This window comes from Bos indicus x Bos taurus, chromosome 3 (genome assembly GCF_003369695.1).
Source record: "Bos indicus x Bos taurus breed Angus x Brahman F1 hybrid chromosome 3, Bos_hybrid_MaternalHap_v2.0, whole genome shotgun sequence".
Taxonomy (NCBI): Eukaryota; Metazoa; Chordata; class Mammalia; order Artiodactyla; family Bovidae; genus Bos; species Bos indicus x Bos taurus.
In genome coordinates this window covers 57,614,778-57,628,949 of record NC_040078.1, presented here as the reverse complement: position 1 = coordinate 57,628,949, position 14,172 = coordinate 57,614,778, and the positions used below count along the sequence as shown (strand labels likewise).

Genomic DNA, 14,172 nt, shown 5'->3' with positions numbered 1-14,172 from the left:
TAATAAAAGGCAACTGTGTATATGGAAAAAAAAAAGGAGGGGGACATTTAGGATAAAAAAATACAATTCATTGAGTTCTGAAAATATTAGTGTAGATTTGTCCATTAAATACCAGGAATTTGTAATGCAGGCAACATTGAAGGGAATCCACCAAGACCAGAAAATGATGAGGACACTCAGACAAATGTGGAGAGTTTCACCCGAATAGCAACAGGAGGTGCATTTGTGGTTTCCAATGTTCCACAGTCTCCCTCATTCCTTGACCTCTTCCCGCCAAGTCAAATCACAGATCTTGAAGCCACATCAAATGAGGATGAGATCAATCTAACATGGACAGCACCAGGAGATGATTTTGATGTTGGAAAAGGTAAGGACTATGTGTCATGCACTTGTTGATTAAGTGAAAGTTGCTTGTTGCAAAAGCAAGTGTCTAAGGGTGTGTGAGAGGAAAATAATTTACAATTAATAGCTCAACAAAGTATTAATTTTATAATCTCGTGTTATGAATCATCATGTGGCACATTATAACCTGCCATGTATCATTTGCAGAGTTTAAAAATCAGAATTCAGCTTTTATGGAAAAATAAATAAGGCTCTGGATGTGAGCATAACTTTGGCATGACTAACAGCATTTTGGAGGAGAATGAAAAAAGATTTCATATAATATGCTCTAGTTTCTAAACTACATATAACTTTTTTTCTTAGTTCAAGAGTATATCATAAGAATAAGTGAAAGCATCCTGGATCTAAGGGATAATTTTGATGATGCTCTGCAAGTAAACACTACTGCTCTGTTACCAAAAGAGGCCAACTCCAAGGAAACCTTCACATTCAAACCAGGAAACATCTCAGAAGAAAATGAAACCCACATATTCATTGCCATTCAAAGTGTGGATAAAAGCAATTTGACATCAAAAGTATCCAACATTGTGCAAGTAGCTTTGTTTGTTCAAGAAGATTACATTCCTGATGAAATTCATCCAGATACTAGTCCTGATAAAAATCCCCCTAAGTCCGGACTCAGCATTTCTGCCTTGGTGTTGTTAGTGGTTGGCTCTGTGGTAATTGTTAGTCTGATTTTAAGCATCACCATTTGTATCGTAAACAAGAGAAGAAATCCTAGAAGACCTAGAACAGGGTTTTAAGAATATATCAACAACAAAATTAAAGGATGTTTCATAATTTTTAAATTTATCATGTGTGAAAATAATTTTAAGAGTTTTACAAGGAACCCTTTGATTAAATATAAACATAAAGAGATATTTGAAAAATTGTAAATCAATATTAAATTAAACAATTTGTATTTATTAATTTACCAAAAGGTTATAAAGATCTTTTCATATTCATACCTGGTTACATATTATCTGACACAAAAGTACTCTATAAAATTCAAATTTCATCAAGAAGTTAAAACTGTCTATTGGAGTGGTCAAAATGCAAATGTAAGAAGGCAAATAAATAATATTTTTGAGAAATGAATTTGTTCTCAGTATTTTTTAGTATAAACTGATTTTTTGTATTCACTGAAGGTCTTTAATTATATACTTGTATCAGTTCAGTTCAGTTGCTCAGTTGTGTCCAGCTCTTTGCGACCCCATGGACTGCGGCACACCAGGCCTCCCTGTCCATCATCAACTTCTGGCTTTTACTCAAACTCAGGTCCATTCAATCGGTGATGCCATTCAACCATCTCATCCTCTGTCGTCCCCTTCTCCTCCTGCCTTCAATCTTTCCCAGCATCAGGGTCTTTTCAAATGAATCAGTCCTTCCCATCAGTGGCCAAAGTACTGAAGTCTCAGCATCAGTCCTTCCAATGAATATTCAGGATTGATTTCCTTTAGGATGGACTGGTTGGATCTCCTTGCAGTCCAAGGGACTCTCATGAGTCTTCTCCAACAATATATACAATATAAATAAGGACATGTTTACTGTACTTCATTGATATGGAAGATAGTATTAAAGAAGCTAAAGGAAAGGAAATAAGGGGGGGATGCCTGATATCTGAAAATGTTGGTTTTACTCTTATAGCATTCATTGGAAAATAAGCTGTGTAGTAGGGCATTTGGGGACTGTGCTATTAAGGTAGAAGGTCTATTAGCACAATTAATTCCTCTGGTGGGCTGGCACCTACTCAAGCATTGCTGAAAGCTATATACATAGAGGTAAACATGGAGGAAATGTAGGAAAGGGGTTGAAAGTGGAAGTGTTGGTTGCTCAGTCATATCCGACTCTTTGCAACCCCATGGACTATAGTAGTCTGCCAGGCTCCCCTGTCCATAGGATTATTCCAGACAAAATTACTGGAGTGAGTTGCCTTTTTCTTCTCCAAAGGGGCTAGAGTAAGACAACTGACTTTTTACCAGGAGGGGAATAAAAGCCTGAAATTCTCTAATAGTGGACAGAAATAATGTAAAACAGCCAGACTTTCCCTATGTCCTTCCAACCTATCAACCCAATAGCCCTGGAGACAAAGCCTACCAGCCTGGTTAGTACTCTCCCTGATTCTCTGGGGCAACAGCTTTGCTCTGATGGGTCTTAGTTGAAGGCTCTCCACTTACAGGTCATGCTTTGATTTAGATCTATTTCCAGAACTACGTCAGTAACTGATTATGAATTGGTAAGAATCAGAAAAACAACAGAATGATTACCATTTTTGTATTCTGAATAAGCTACAAAATGTATAGACTCAGTAAAAAAATGAAAATGAAGAGCTGCTGCTCAATAATTTATAAGGATTTTAAGATGGTAACAGCAAAGCATTAAACCAAGTACTTGGACCTTCTAAGCATGAGACACCATGCAAATGTACAAGTCTCACCCCACAAAGCTAGCCCTGACTATGGTACAGGATAACCTAGTGAGAAAATCTGCAGTATAAAGGCTCTACATGGGATTTCCATTACATTCCCATAGCATTGTTATGATCTAATAGTTTATTTATAAAATGTACCAGGTATAGAAATGAAATCTTGGGGCCATCATCATCTGGTAGGAAATTTAGCTACAGGAAAAAATTCTAAGCTACCCCAGTAAAGGAAGAGAGACAGCCCTAAGTGGGGAAGAGTAGCCCATTATCAACCACAAAGGTTCAAATGACTACAGGATTCCTGAAGAGAAAACCCACCACAGCAGCCATCCAACTGGCTGCTGCCGCTACAGATGGGCAGTTGGCAGTATCACAGGCTAACGACCCACCTGGAGAGGTCGGTCCAAGCTTGTAGGACCAAGAGATGGTATCCATTTACCACCTCAGCTGCTCAGTCAGAACTGAGAGAACCACTTTCCCATGTTATATATAATGCATGCTACTTGGTGCTGGCTGATGTTACAGGTCAGAGTGACCTAATACAGCATGGGTAAATGGTGAGACCCAAACCATAGTGTCTGATGACACTACCATAAAATGGAACTCAGAAAAGCACAGCTCAAAGGAACTATGAAGTGAGTCGGGACTGCTGAAAGATTTAACAGTAAAGTATGGTTGCTAGTCTCCAAAAGGATTTTCCAAAGAGCCACAGCTCCTATTGTCCATAGCCTTATATAGTTGCCTCCCACATTAGGGTATAGGATGGTCCCAATGACTTATTTAAAAATTAGAAAGCAGCAGAAATGATGGACACTACATTTTTTGTGTTCTTGATAACTCTGTCATTTACAAAATTCAGTTATAGTGACAGAGATCACTGCAGAGGTTCCAAGACTATACAGAGAATGAAAGAGGCCTAACTATCCCTGATTCCCAGTCATACCTCAAGATTATTCTATTTGCAGTCATTAGACTTCAAGCATAACTAGCAAAAGAACTTCCCCTTTAAGACCAGTAAGCCAACACAATTATGGAGTGCCGGGAGCCAGCACAGGAGATCCCACCCGTAACAAGGTCATGCGGAAGAGACCTGACAGGCAAGGCAGATCAGGACTCAAGGGACTCCCTGGACCTGCTCGAGCATCTACCCTGAAACCAAAGTCTGTCTGTCTACTGTTTACTATATTGTGCCTTTCACCAACTCTTCTGACATTAACAGGGGGCTATCCCCGACCACTTTTCTCTGAAAAAAATCAACTTAGGGCTCTAGTTATAAGTCTCCTGGGCTTGAAAGGAATATTTCAATTCTAACCCCTCTGTTAGCATTTTAGCTTGCTTGGCAGGTTTATCCACACCCTTGCAACTAACGCACATAATTGCTCACAACTCCCCAACCATGAAAGGCACGGGAAGCCTAAGCATTCTAAAAGTCCTAATGAGCATAGAGCCCTTTGAGGGATGAAAAATTATTAGAATAGTACTGATAAAGGGCTTCATTATTGGGCCAACGCTTACTGCCAAGTTCCCATATCCCTTATCCACTGTGCACATGGGAGTGCATTAGTTAATGTAGTTGGAATGTAAGAAAAACAAGTAGTAGCCTTGGTATTAACCACATCAGACCTTTGAGCTAATAAGTTCTTTCTTTGTTGTGACCCACTGCACTTCTGCTCCGTGAGAATGTAACTTTATTTAGTACTTTCTGAGGCTGGGAGAAATAAAGAAAAAACACTTTAAGGGGAAACAAGTTTTCTGGCTGATCAACCTTTATCAGAAAAGAGTCATGGAATGTTAACAGGCCACAGGGCCAGACATAACATAAGACCTTTGTTTATGAAAAGGTGTACAGGACATTTACAGAAAAATGTCCTGGTTTCAATAAAGTTAAAATTGATGGAATGTTGAGCTGACTCTGTATCTTTTACTTTGAGAAATGTGTAACTCAGAGTATAAAAGTTCCTTTTGAAAATAAAGCTGCAGATCCCACTTCACCAGAGCTCTGATCTCCGTGTCTTTCTTTCTCTCTCTCTCTTTCTCTCTCCCTTTTTTCAGGCTGTATCCCTGGAGTACAGAGGCCCTCTGAGTTCACTTTTTTGCCTAGGCTTCTAAGACCCGATCAGGAAGGCACTCTGCGTCTTCACCCCACCGAGAGCGCACCTGAGGCCTCTGTGAACAGAGCAAGTCCTGTGTCAGGGGCTTTATTGGCTTTCTGTGTAAACCAAGGAATATCAGCCTCTTTCTCTCTCCCTTATTCTTTCTCTTTATTTTTTATTTTTATTTTTGACCCTGGACCACCAGGTCCCAGTCCATTATAAGATCCATGTCATCTCTCTCACTGACGCCGTTCATCCTGAGAGTTCCCCTGGATCCTGCTGGGGCTGGACCCTGGCAATGGAGGAGATAAATAGGTAGTTGTTTTAGCCACCAAGTTTTCAACTAGTTTGGTCCATAAATCTAAATTACTGAAACAACCAATAACAGTATTAGTCAGTGTTCCATCTGGGTATCAGAACCACCATTAACATTATGGAATTGAGAATTTATTATAGAGGTTAACTGGGACACCAAAGAACTGAACAAAGAACTGTAGAATCGGGGAAAAAAAAAAAAAACCTTACTATAAATACTAGTAACAAACCTCCCTGAAACACTGGAATTAGCTCTTGGTGTTGGATGTTGGAAGTTAAGCAAGGCCGGGAACTGTAGAAGTTTGCTGTTTACTATAGAAGTCTTTGCCTCTGCTCCACTACCACCCGTGTAAGACTTTTGCCAAGTATCTCACTGTGGGTCTGGGATCATAATGGGTTGGCAAAGCCAGCACTAAAGAAGAGGAGTTGGACATGGAGTAGGGAAGAGTAAGGACACCAGCCCATTTCCATCTTTCTTATTGCCTCCTATCATCTCAGCTTCAAATAGTTATAGCAGCTCTTTTTAGATCTTTGAACTTTCAAGCAAATGTCTCTTGTCACCAACTCTACCCAAACCATACAGATTCTGTGAAATGTACTTCTATTTTCTCCAAGTTGCCTCAGCAAAGCAAATTCAAACAGGGAAGTATGTAATGATGATCTGTTGCACAGCAAGGAATTTCCTTATGTGGTAGTAAGTGGACCCTGTCCTTAATGTGTCCTTAAGAAAACTGAAGGAAACAGGAAGCTCTGAGCCCCTGTGACCAGGTAGATTACTCCCTTCAAAGCAGCTTCATGGACTGCAAAACTTCTGGCCCACTCCCAGGAACCATGAAGGTATGTTGTACTGAGCCCACTTATCTATTTACGTCCATATTCTGTAAGCCTTTTGTATTGCTTCTTTGCAAATTCAGTAATAAACCTTGTTATTCAGTAATAAACAATTTAAGAAATGTTATCAATTTCCAAATGACACAAATAGTTTTGATACTGAATAGAAAAGCATAAATTGCCGGGGGGCGGGGGGGGGGGGGGCGGGGGCGGGAACAGAAAGAGCTTATGAATACAAATGAGAAACTCAAGTGTGTGAGATCAAGAAAAGATAAGAATGATTCAAGTAGGAAGGAGCAGTCAAGCATTTCTGATTAATGCTAAAATGTGGCTAATGAATATAACAATACAGTTATTAGTGACCATAATAAGAGAATTCTTGCTAAAGAAAAACAGGAAGTGAATAAATCCAGAAACTGTGTGCACACAATTCTTTCAAGATTTTAATTCTGAAGTAGAGCAGAGCAAAGGAGTAGAAATTGGGAAAAGTAATATGTGGTCCAAAGAGATTTAATCTGTAGTACAATTGTAAATTTTTTGTAAATGTTTCAGAGCTATTTTATAGTTTAAACTCTCTCTACATAATGAACTGATAAAAAATAAAACTTTAACACAGTTCTTTGTAATTAGAGATTGATATAAAAGCAACAGAAACTGTGCTTTAATTTTCTCATCTGTAAAAATCTGTGAAAATACTAATGTCCACCATTGGAAAAGAGAAAGTGAAAGTCGCTCAGTCATGCCCAGCTCTTTGCAACCCCATGCACTATAGCCTGCCAGGCTCATCTGTCCATGGAATTCTCCAGGCCAGAATACTGGAGTGAGTAGCCGTTCCCTTCTCCAAGGGATCTTCCCAACCCACAGATCAAACCCAGGTCTCCCGCAAGTGTTGTATATATCTTAAGATAATGGCAGTTCTTGGCCTCATTTCTGCACATACTTAGTGTTCAATTCATAGCAGCTCTCATGCTGAGAAGGTTTGTACTGCCATACCCTAAATTTAGGTATCTCAGCATTGAGGGCAAATTGCCCATCAGTCAGTCAGCCAGGATATTAAATTCCTACTATTTATCAACACTTTGCAGCTAAATGCTGTGAGTAGAATGGTGAATGAAAATACTACCCTAAGTCTTCATGGAAGTTAGAGTCTCACAGAAAGACAGATATTAAACAAATCACAAGACACAGATAATTATAAGTTTTCAAAGTGGTCTGAGGTTTCATTCAGTAACTGTATCTCTCATGATACTTATCAAGCCTACAAGCAAGTAAAATCCTCACTATGCACACCACTGACCTTCCATTCATATCCAGATTTCTAGGAGCACAAAGTTTTGCACTCAATATGACCTTTACTACAAGAACAAGGGAGTATTTGCTGCCCATCAGGTTATCGTTTCCAAAAATCAGCTATACAGGCCCAAAACAGAGAACAAAAAATATCATGTACACCAGCTTACAAGCTTAGAATACTGCAAGCCACATCTCCTTACAGAAAGTGAGAGGTACTAAGCCAAACATGACAACCACCCACTAATTCTACTACTCTAAACACTGCCCGGTACAAGAAGATAAGGCAAGAGAGAAAGAGGTTGTTCTTCTGGAGAAGTACAGTGTTCTGAAAAGACACTCCTGAATGAAGTGTAAATCTCAGGAAGCCACATAAGTCAGGAGAGTAATCCACTAACATCAACATTGCTGAGCCTCTGGAAGGGCAGAGTTCCTGATGCTCTGACATGGAAGAAATGGACAGGAGAGAGAAGGTGGAAGACATCAAGTATTTTGTGCATGTTTGATACATCAAGGAGTATAGAGTTTCTTATTGAGTAGAATTGTAGATTGTGACTAGGCTTAATTCACTTGGGATCTCCCATGTCAAGAAACTGTATAAAGAGAAGAGCTTTATAGGATCCATCAAAGAAACTACTGAGTGACATCTGAAACTACACAATAGTAGGACAGGCTCATGAGGAGGCCTCTCCTAGTCATCCTCACCAAGACCCAAGCAGAATACCTCTAGGAAAAGGGAGAAGATATTGAGACTGAGGTATTATACTCCATCCTCCCCTACTTTAAGTCATTGGCATAAGTCTGGCTTGAATTAGAGGAAGAGAAAGAGGAAAGCTGCAATTCAAGTATGAAGTGCTAGTCATTCAGTCATGTCTGACTGTTTGCGACCCCATGGACTGTAGCCTGCCAGACTCCTCTGTCCATGGAATTCTCCAGGCAAGAATACTGGAGTGGGTAGCCTTTCCCTTCTCCAGGGGATCTTACTGACACAGGGCTCGAACCCAGGTCTCCTGCATTGCAGGCAGATTCTTTACAGTCTGAGCTACCAGGAAATCCAACTCAAGTATAAGCATATCTTAAAATGAATAGGATTGGGATTTAACCATCAAACCAAATAAGAGAGCCAAAATTGATAATACTAATGGAATTTGGGCTTCCCTGATGGCTCAGACAGTAGAGAATCTGCCTGCAATGAGGGAGACCGGGGTTCAATCCCTGGGTCAGGAAAATCCCCCAGAGAAGGGAATGGCTACCTACTCTAGCATTTTTGCCTGGAGAATTTCATGGACAGAGGAGCCTGGCAGGCTATAGTCCATGGGGTTGCAAAGAGCTGGACACAACTGAGCGACTAACACCACACACACACACACACACACACACACACACACAATGGAATTGGAGTGTGTTGTGAGTAAGTAAGAGATATTGGTACCCAATCAGATAGGAGAACTCTGGAGCACAGTTCATTATAGACATGGAAGAACAATATTCTTCCATGCTTATATACAAGAGAGATATGGCTCAGATGGTAAAGAGATAATACCACTCAATAAATTGATTCCACAGTGATCACAGTCAACAATATTGTTGCACAAAATTATGGTGACAAAGAAATTGGTATACAGACAGTTTCTTGGACACCAAACTCCTACTGTCTTCCACTTCCTTCCCCGCTGTAGATAAGATTTGTGTTTGCCTCATCATCATCCATTCTCCCTTCTGCAGGCATAGTTGCAGTCATTTTCCACGCTGGATTTCCTGACAAGTCCTTGTCTGCATTTCCAGTGAGCCTTCCTACCATTGCCCACTACTTCTGAGCATGGCTTCATCCCTTAGACTGACTCCATTTCCCTCTATTTCTGCCTTCTGTTTCCTTATAATCTCAATTCTTATCTAGGGCCATCACATATATGACTCCAAAGGGATCCATTTAAATCATGTATTAATGGCATCACTGGAGTTTAGCAAAGCACAATCTCAGGGTTGTCGTGTGGTGGCCTTGCTCACCACACAGGACTGACACATGAAAAATATGTAGTCTTTGTGAAAGATTGTAAATGCAACATTAAGTGGTCCTATAGCTTTAGTACTACAATAGCCCATTATACCTCAATTCAAGTAACATTTTTTGGCAAAACAACTATATGAATTATGATCCCAGTGCTCTATTTTCTTTAATAAACTATGTGATGACCCATACATTAATTTGTGGTATGTCTGACCTCAAGGGGAATATAAGCAAAGTGCTAAACACTATGTGTCCTGCTATCTGTCCTCACACAGTATAGGAAATAAGGGAGGGAATTTACACAAAATTGTGACAGAGGCATATGAGAAACTGAAAAGTAGGAATGTTGTGATATGCAAGTAGTGCCATCACTCATTCCACAATTTGAATATCTGATTGAACTTGGAAGTAGCAACAAAAATCCCGTGCTTTTCTCCAAATGTAAATTCATACACAGCAGTTTCTCAAATATATTGGACCCTTAATCAAACTTTTTTTCCTAGAAAGGAAAACAGGGCTTTCCAGATTCCAGAGAATCTAAAGTCAAGGGATAAGGTCATCAGAGGAAATCCTGCTATTGAATGCCAATTCCATCTCCAACCTTTGCTCCACACCATGAATGTCACACATACATACATACTCACAAACACACATTTTAAGACAACACTTAAAATGTGGATAGTTTAGACAGCTTTTTGGATAAAGGTTTGTCAATTTTTATAAGGCAATGAAACAATTCCATAAAACTTAAATACTATCTTCACCCACACCTCCTTCTGAACTTCTTTTTCTCAGAGAAAGAAATATCTCACCACCCAGGCATTCATATTGGAGACTAGGAAGCCAAACCTTGGAGACCAGGAAGCCAAACCTTGACCTGCCAATTTCCTCACATTTTGCCTCCCATCAGTTAACAGGTCCTGTCACAGACATCTCCCCATCTCGTCTTTGTCTCTCCCCATCTCACTGTTAGTGATGCTGCCTCAGTTCAGCATCCATCATCACCTCCTAGATACAGATGCTCCCTACCTTGTCTCTGTATCTTTTTTAATTTAATTTTGTACTGGACCATAACTGATTTGCAATATTGTGTTAGTTTTAAGTGTACAGAAAAATGATTCAGTTGCACATTCTACATACAGCTGGGCTTCCCTGGTGGCTCAGAGGTTAAAGCGTCTGCCTCCAATGCGGGAGACCCGGGTTTGATCCCTGGGTTGGGAAGATCCCCTGGAGAAAGAAATGGTAACCCACTCCAGTATTCTTGCCTGGAGAATCCCATGGATGGAGAAGCCTGGTGGGCTACAGTCCACGGGGTCGCAAAGAGTCAGACACGACTGAGCGACTTCACTTTCACTTTCATTCTTTTTCAAATTCTTTTCCCATTTAGAATATTATAGAATATTGTGCAGAATTCCCTGTGCTTTACAGTGTCCTTGTTGGTTTTCTATTTTACATACAGTAGTGTATGCATGTCAATCCCAAACTCCCAATCTATCTCTCTCCTCAACTTATCCTTACCCCCGGTAATCAAAAATTCCTTTTTTAAACTCTGTGAGTGTGTTTCTGTTTTGTAAGTAATTTCATTTGTATCAGATTTTCAGATTTCACATATAAGCTGTATCATATATTTATCTTTCTCGTACTTACCACACTTAGGATGATACTCTCTAGGTCCACCAGTGTTGCTGTAAATGGCATTATTTCACTCTTTTTAATGGCTGAGAAATATTCCATTGTACATATGTATCACATCTTCTTTATCCATTCATCTCTCAGGGGACATGTAGGTAAGTTACTTCCATGTCCTGGCTATTGTAAACAGCACTACAATGAAGCCTGGGGTACATGGAATCTTTTGAACCATCTTTTTCTCTGGATATATTCTAAGGAGTAGATTGCTAGATTATATGATAGCTCTATTTTTAGTTTTTTAAGGAATCTCCGTAGATTCCCCATGGTGGCTTACCAATTCACATTTCGCCAAAAGTGAACACCCTCTCCAGAATTTATTGTTTGTAGATTTTTTGATGATGGGCACTCTGATTGGTGTGAGGTAATATCTTATTGATATTTGACAATGTATTTGATATTACCTTTGGCTTGCATTTCTCTAATAATTAGCAATGTTAAGAATCTTTAGATGTGCCTCTTGTCTATCTCTATGTCTTCTTTGGAGAAATGTCTATAGGTCTTCTATGTATTTTTAGTTGGGTTGTTTGTGTTTTTTTGTATTGAGCCTCATGATCCATTTGTAAATTTTACAGATTAAACCCTTGTCAGTCTCATCATTTGCAAATATTTTCTCCCCTTCTGTGGGATTTCTTTTCAATCTGTTTACGGTTCTTTCACTGTGCAAAAGTTTTTGAGTTTAATTAGGTCTCATTTGTCTATTTTTATTTCCATTACAGGAGGAGACTGCTCCTAAAATCAATTGTTGCAATTTATGCCAAAGAGTGTTCTTTCTGTGTTTCCTCTAAGAGATTTATAGCATCCAGTTCTACATGCGGCCCTTTAATTCATTTTGAGTTTATTTTTGTATATGGTGTTAACCAAAAACAGAAATACAAGTCAATGGAACAGGAAAGAAAGCCCAGAGATAAACTCACCTACCTATAGTCAATTAACCTACAACAAAGATGGCATCTTAAGACTATCCAATGGCACACACATAGAGAACAGAATTATGGACATGGCTGGTTGAGGGAGAAGGAGAGGTTGGGAGGTATGAAAAAGGAACATGAAAACATACATTACCATATATAAAATGGATAACCAACAAGAATTTGCTGTATGACTCAGGGAACTCAAACTAGGGCTTGATAACAACCTAGAGGAGTGTGGTGGGACAGATGTTCAAGTGGGAGGGGATATGGGTAAACTCTGGATGATTAATATTTGGTAGTTCAGTTCAGTTTAGTTCAGTTGCTCAGTCATGTCCGACTCTTTGCAACTCCATGGACTGCAGCACACCAGGCTTCCCTGTCCACCATCAAAGCCCAGAGCTTGTTCAAACTCATGTCCATCGAGTCAGTGATGCCATTCAACCATCTCTTCCACTGTCATCCCCTTCTCCTGCCTTCAGTCTTTCCCAGCATCAGAGTCATTTCTATGTACTGATCATGAGGAAGGCTTCCTTATCTCTCCTTTCTATTCTTTGGAACTCTGCATTCAGATGGGTATATCTTTCCTTTTCTCCTTTGCCTTTTGCTTCTTTTCTTTTCACAGTGATTTGTAAGGCCTCCTCAAACAGCTATTTTGGTTTTGGGCACTTCTTTTTCTTGGTGATGGTCTTGATCACTGTCTCCTGCAAAACGTCACAAACCTCTGTCCATAGTTCTTCAGGCACTCTGTCTATCAGATCTAGTCCCTTGAATCTATTTGTCATTTCCACTGTATAATCATAAGGGATTTGATTTAGGTCATACCTGAATGGTCTAGTGTTTTTCCCTACTTTCAATTTAAGTCTGAATTTTTCAATAAGGAGTTTATGATCTGAGCCACAGTCAGCTCCCAGTCTTGTTTTTGCTGATAGAGCCTCTCCACCTTCAGCTGCAAAGAATATAAACATTCTGATTTTGGTATTGATCATCTGGGTGATGTCCATGTGTACAGTCGTCTCTTGTGTTGTAGGAAGAGGGTGTTTGCTATGACCAGTTTGATCTCTTGGCAAAACTCTGTTAGCCTTTGCCCTGCTTCATCTTGTACTCCAAAGCCATACTTGCCTGTTACTCCAGGTGTTTCTTGACTTCCTACTTTGCATTCCAGTTCCCTAAGATGAAAAGGATATCTTTTTTGGGTGTTAGTTTTAGAAGCTCTTTTGCGTCTTCATAGAGCTGTTCAACGTCACCTTCTTCACATTACTGGTTGGGGCATAGACTTGGATTACTGTGATATTGAACGGTTTGCCTTGGAAACAAACAGAGATCATCTATCGTTTTTGAAATTGCACCCAAGTACTGCATTTTGGACTCTTTCATTGACTATGAGGGCTACTCCATTTCTTCTAAGGGATTCTTGCCCAAAGTAGTGGATATAATGGTCATCTGAATTAAATTCACCCATTCCTGTCCATTTTAGTTCGCTGATTCCTAAAATGTTGATGTTCACTCTTGCCATCTCCTGTTTGACCACTTCCAATTTGCCTTAATTCATGGACCTAACATTCCAGGTTCCTATGCAATATTGTTCTTTACAGCATTGAACTTTACTTCCATCACCAGTCACATCCACAACTGGGTGTTGTTTTTGCTTTGGCTCTGTCTTCATTCTTTCTGGAGGTTTTTTTCTCTACTTTTCTGCAGTAGCATATTGGGCACCTACCGACCTGGGGAGTTAATCTTTCAGTGTCATATCTTTTTGTGTCTTCATACTGTTCATGGGGTTCTCAAGGCAAGAATATGGACTGGTTTGCCATTCCCTTCTCCAGTGGACCACACTTGGTCAGAACTCTCCATCATGACCCATCTGTCTTGAGTGGCCCTACACAGCATGGCTTATAGTTTCATTGAATTAGACGAGGTTTTGGTCTGTGTGATCAGTTTGATTAGTTTTCTGTGATCGTGATTTTCATTCTGTCTGCCCTCTGATGGATAAGAATAAGAGGCTTATGGAAGCTTCCTGATGGGAGAGACTGACTATGGGGAAAACTGTGTCTTGTTCTCATGGGCGGGCCCATGTTCAGTAAATCTTTAATCCAATTTTCTGTTGAAAGGGTAGCCTTTCCCTTCTCCAGGGGATCTTCCCAACCCAGGGATCAAACCCAGGTCTCCAGCATTTCAGGTAGATTCTTTATTAGCTGAGCAACAAGGGAAGCCCAATGTTTGGTAGAA

The 14,172-nt window shown here is 39.9% G+C and overlaps 1 protein-coding gene across 1 annotated transcript in view; it reads left to right on the top strand.

Annotated features, from left to right (window-relative positions):
- Positions 1 to 1,479, top strand: part of CLCA4 (chloride channel accessory 4) — a 31,463-nt gene extending 29,984 nt beyond the window's left edge. Inside the window, exons 13-14 of the mRNA XM_027536664.1 lie at positions 131 to 367; positions 706 to 1,479. Of these exons, the coding sequence (XP_027392465.1) occupies positions 131 to 367; positions 706 to 1,145 (677 nt within the window). The 3' untranslated portion in view covers positions 1,146 to 1,479. The remainder of the gene's footprint in view (positions 1 to 130; positions 368 to 705) is intronic.
- Positions 1,480 to 14,172: the final 12,693 nt, after the last annotated feature.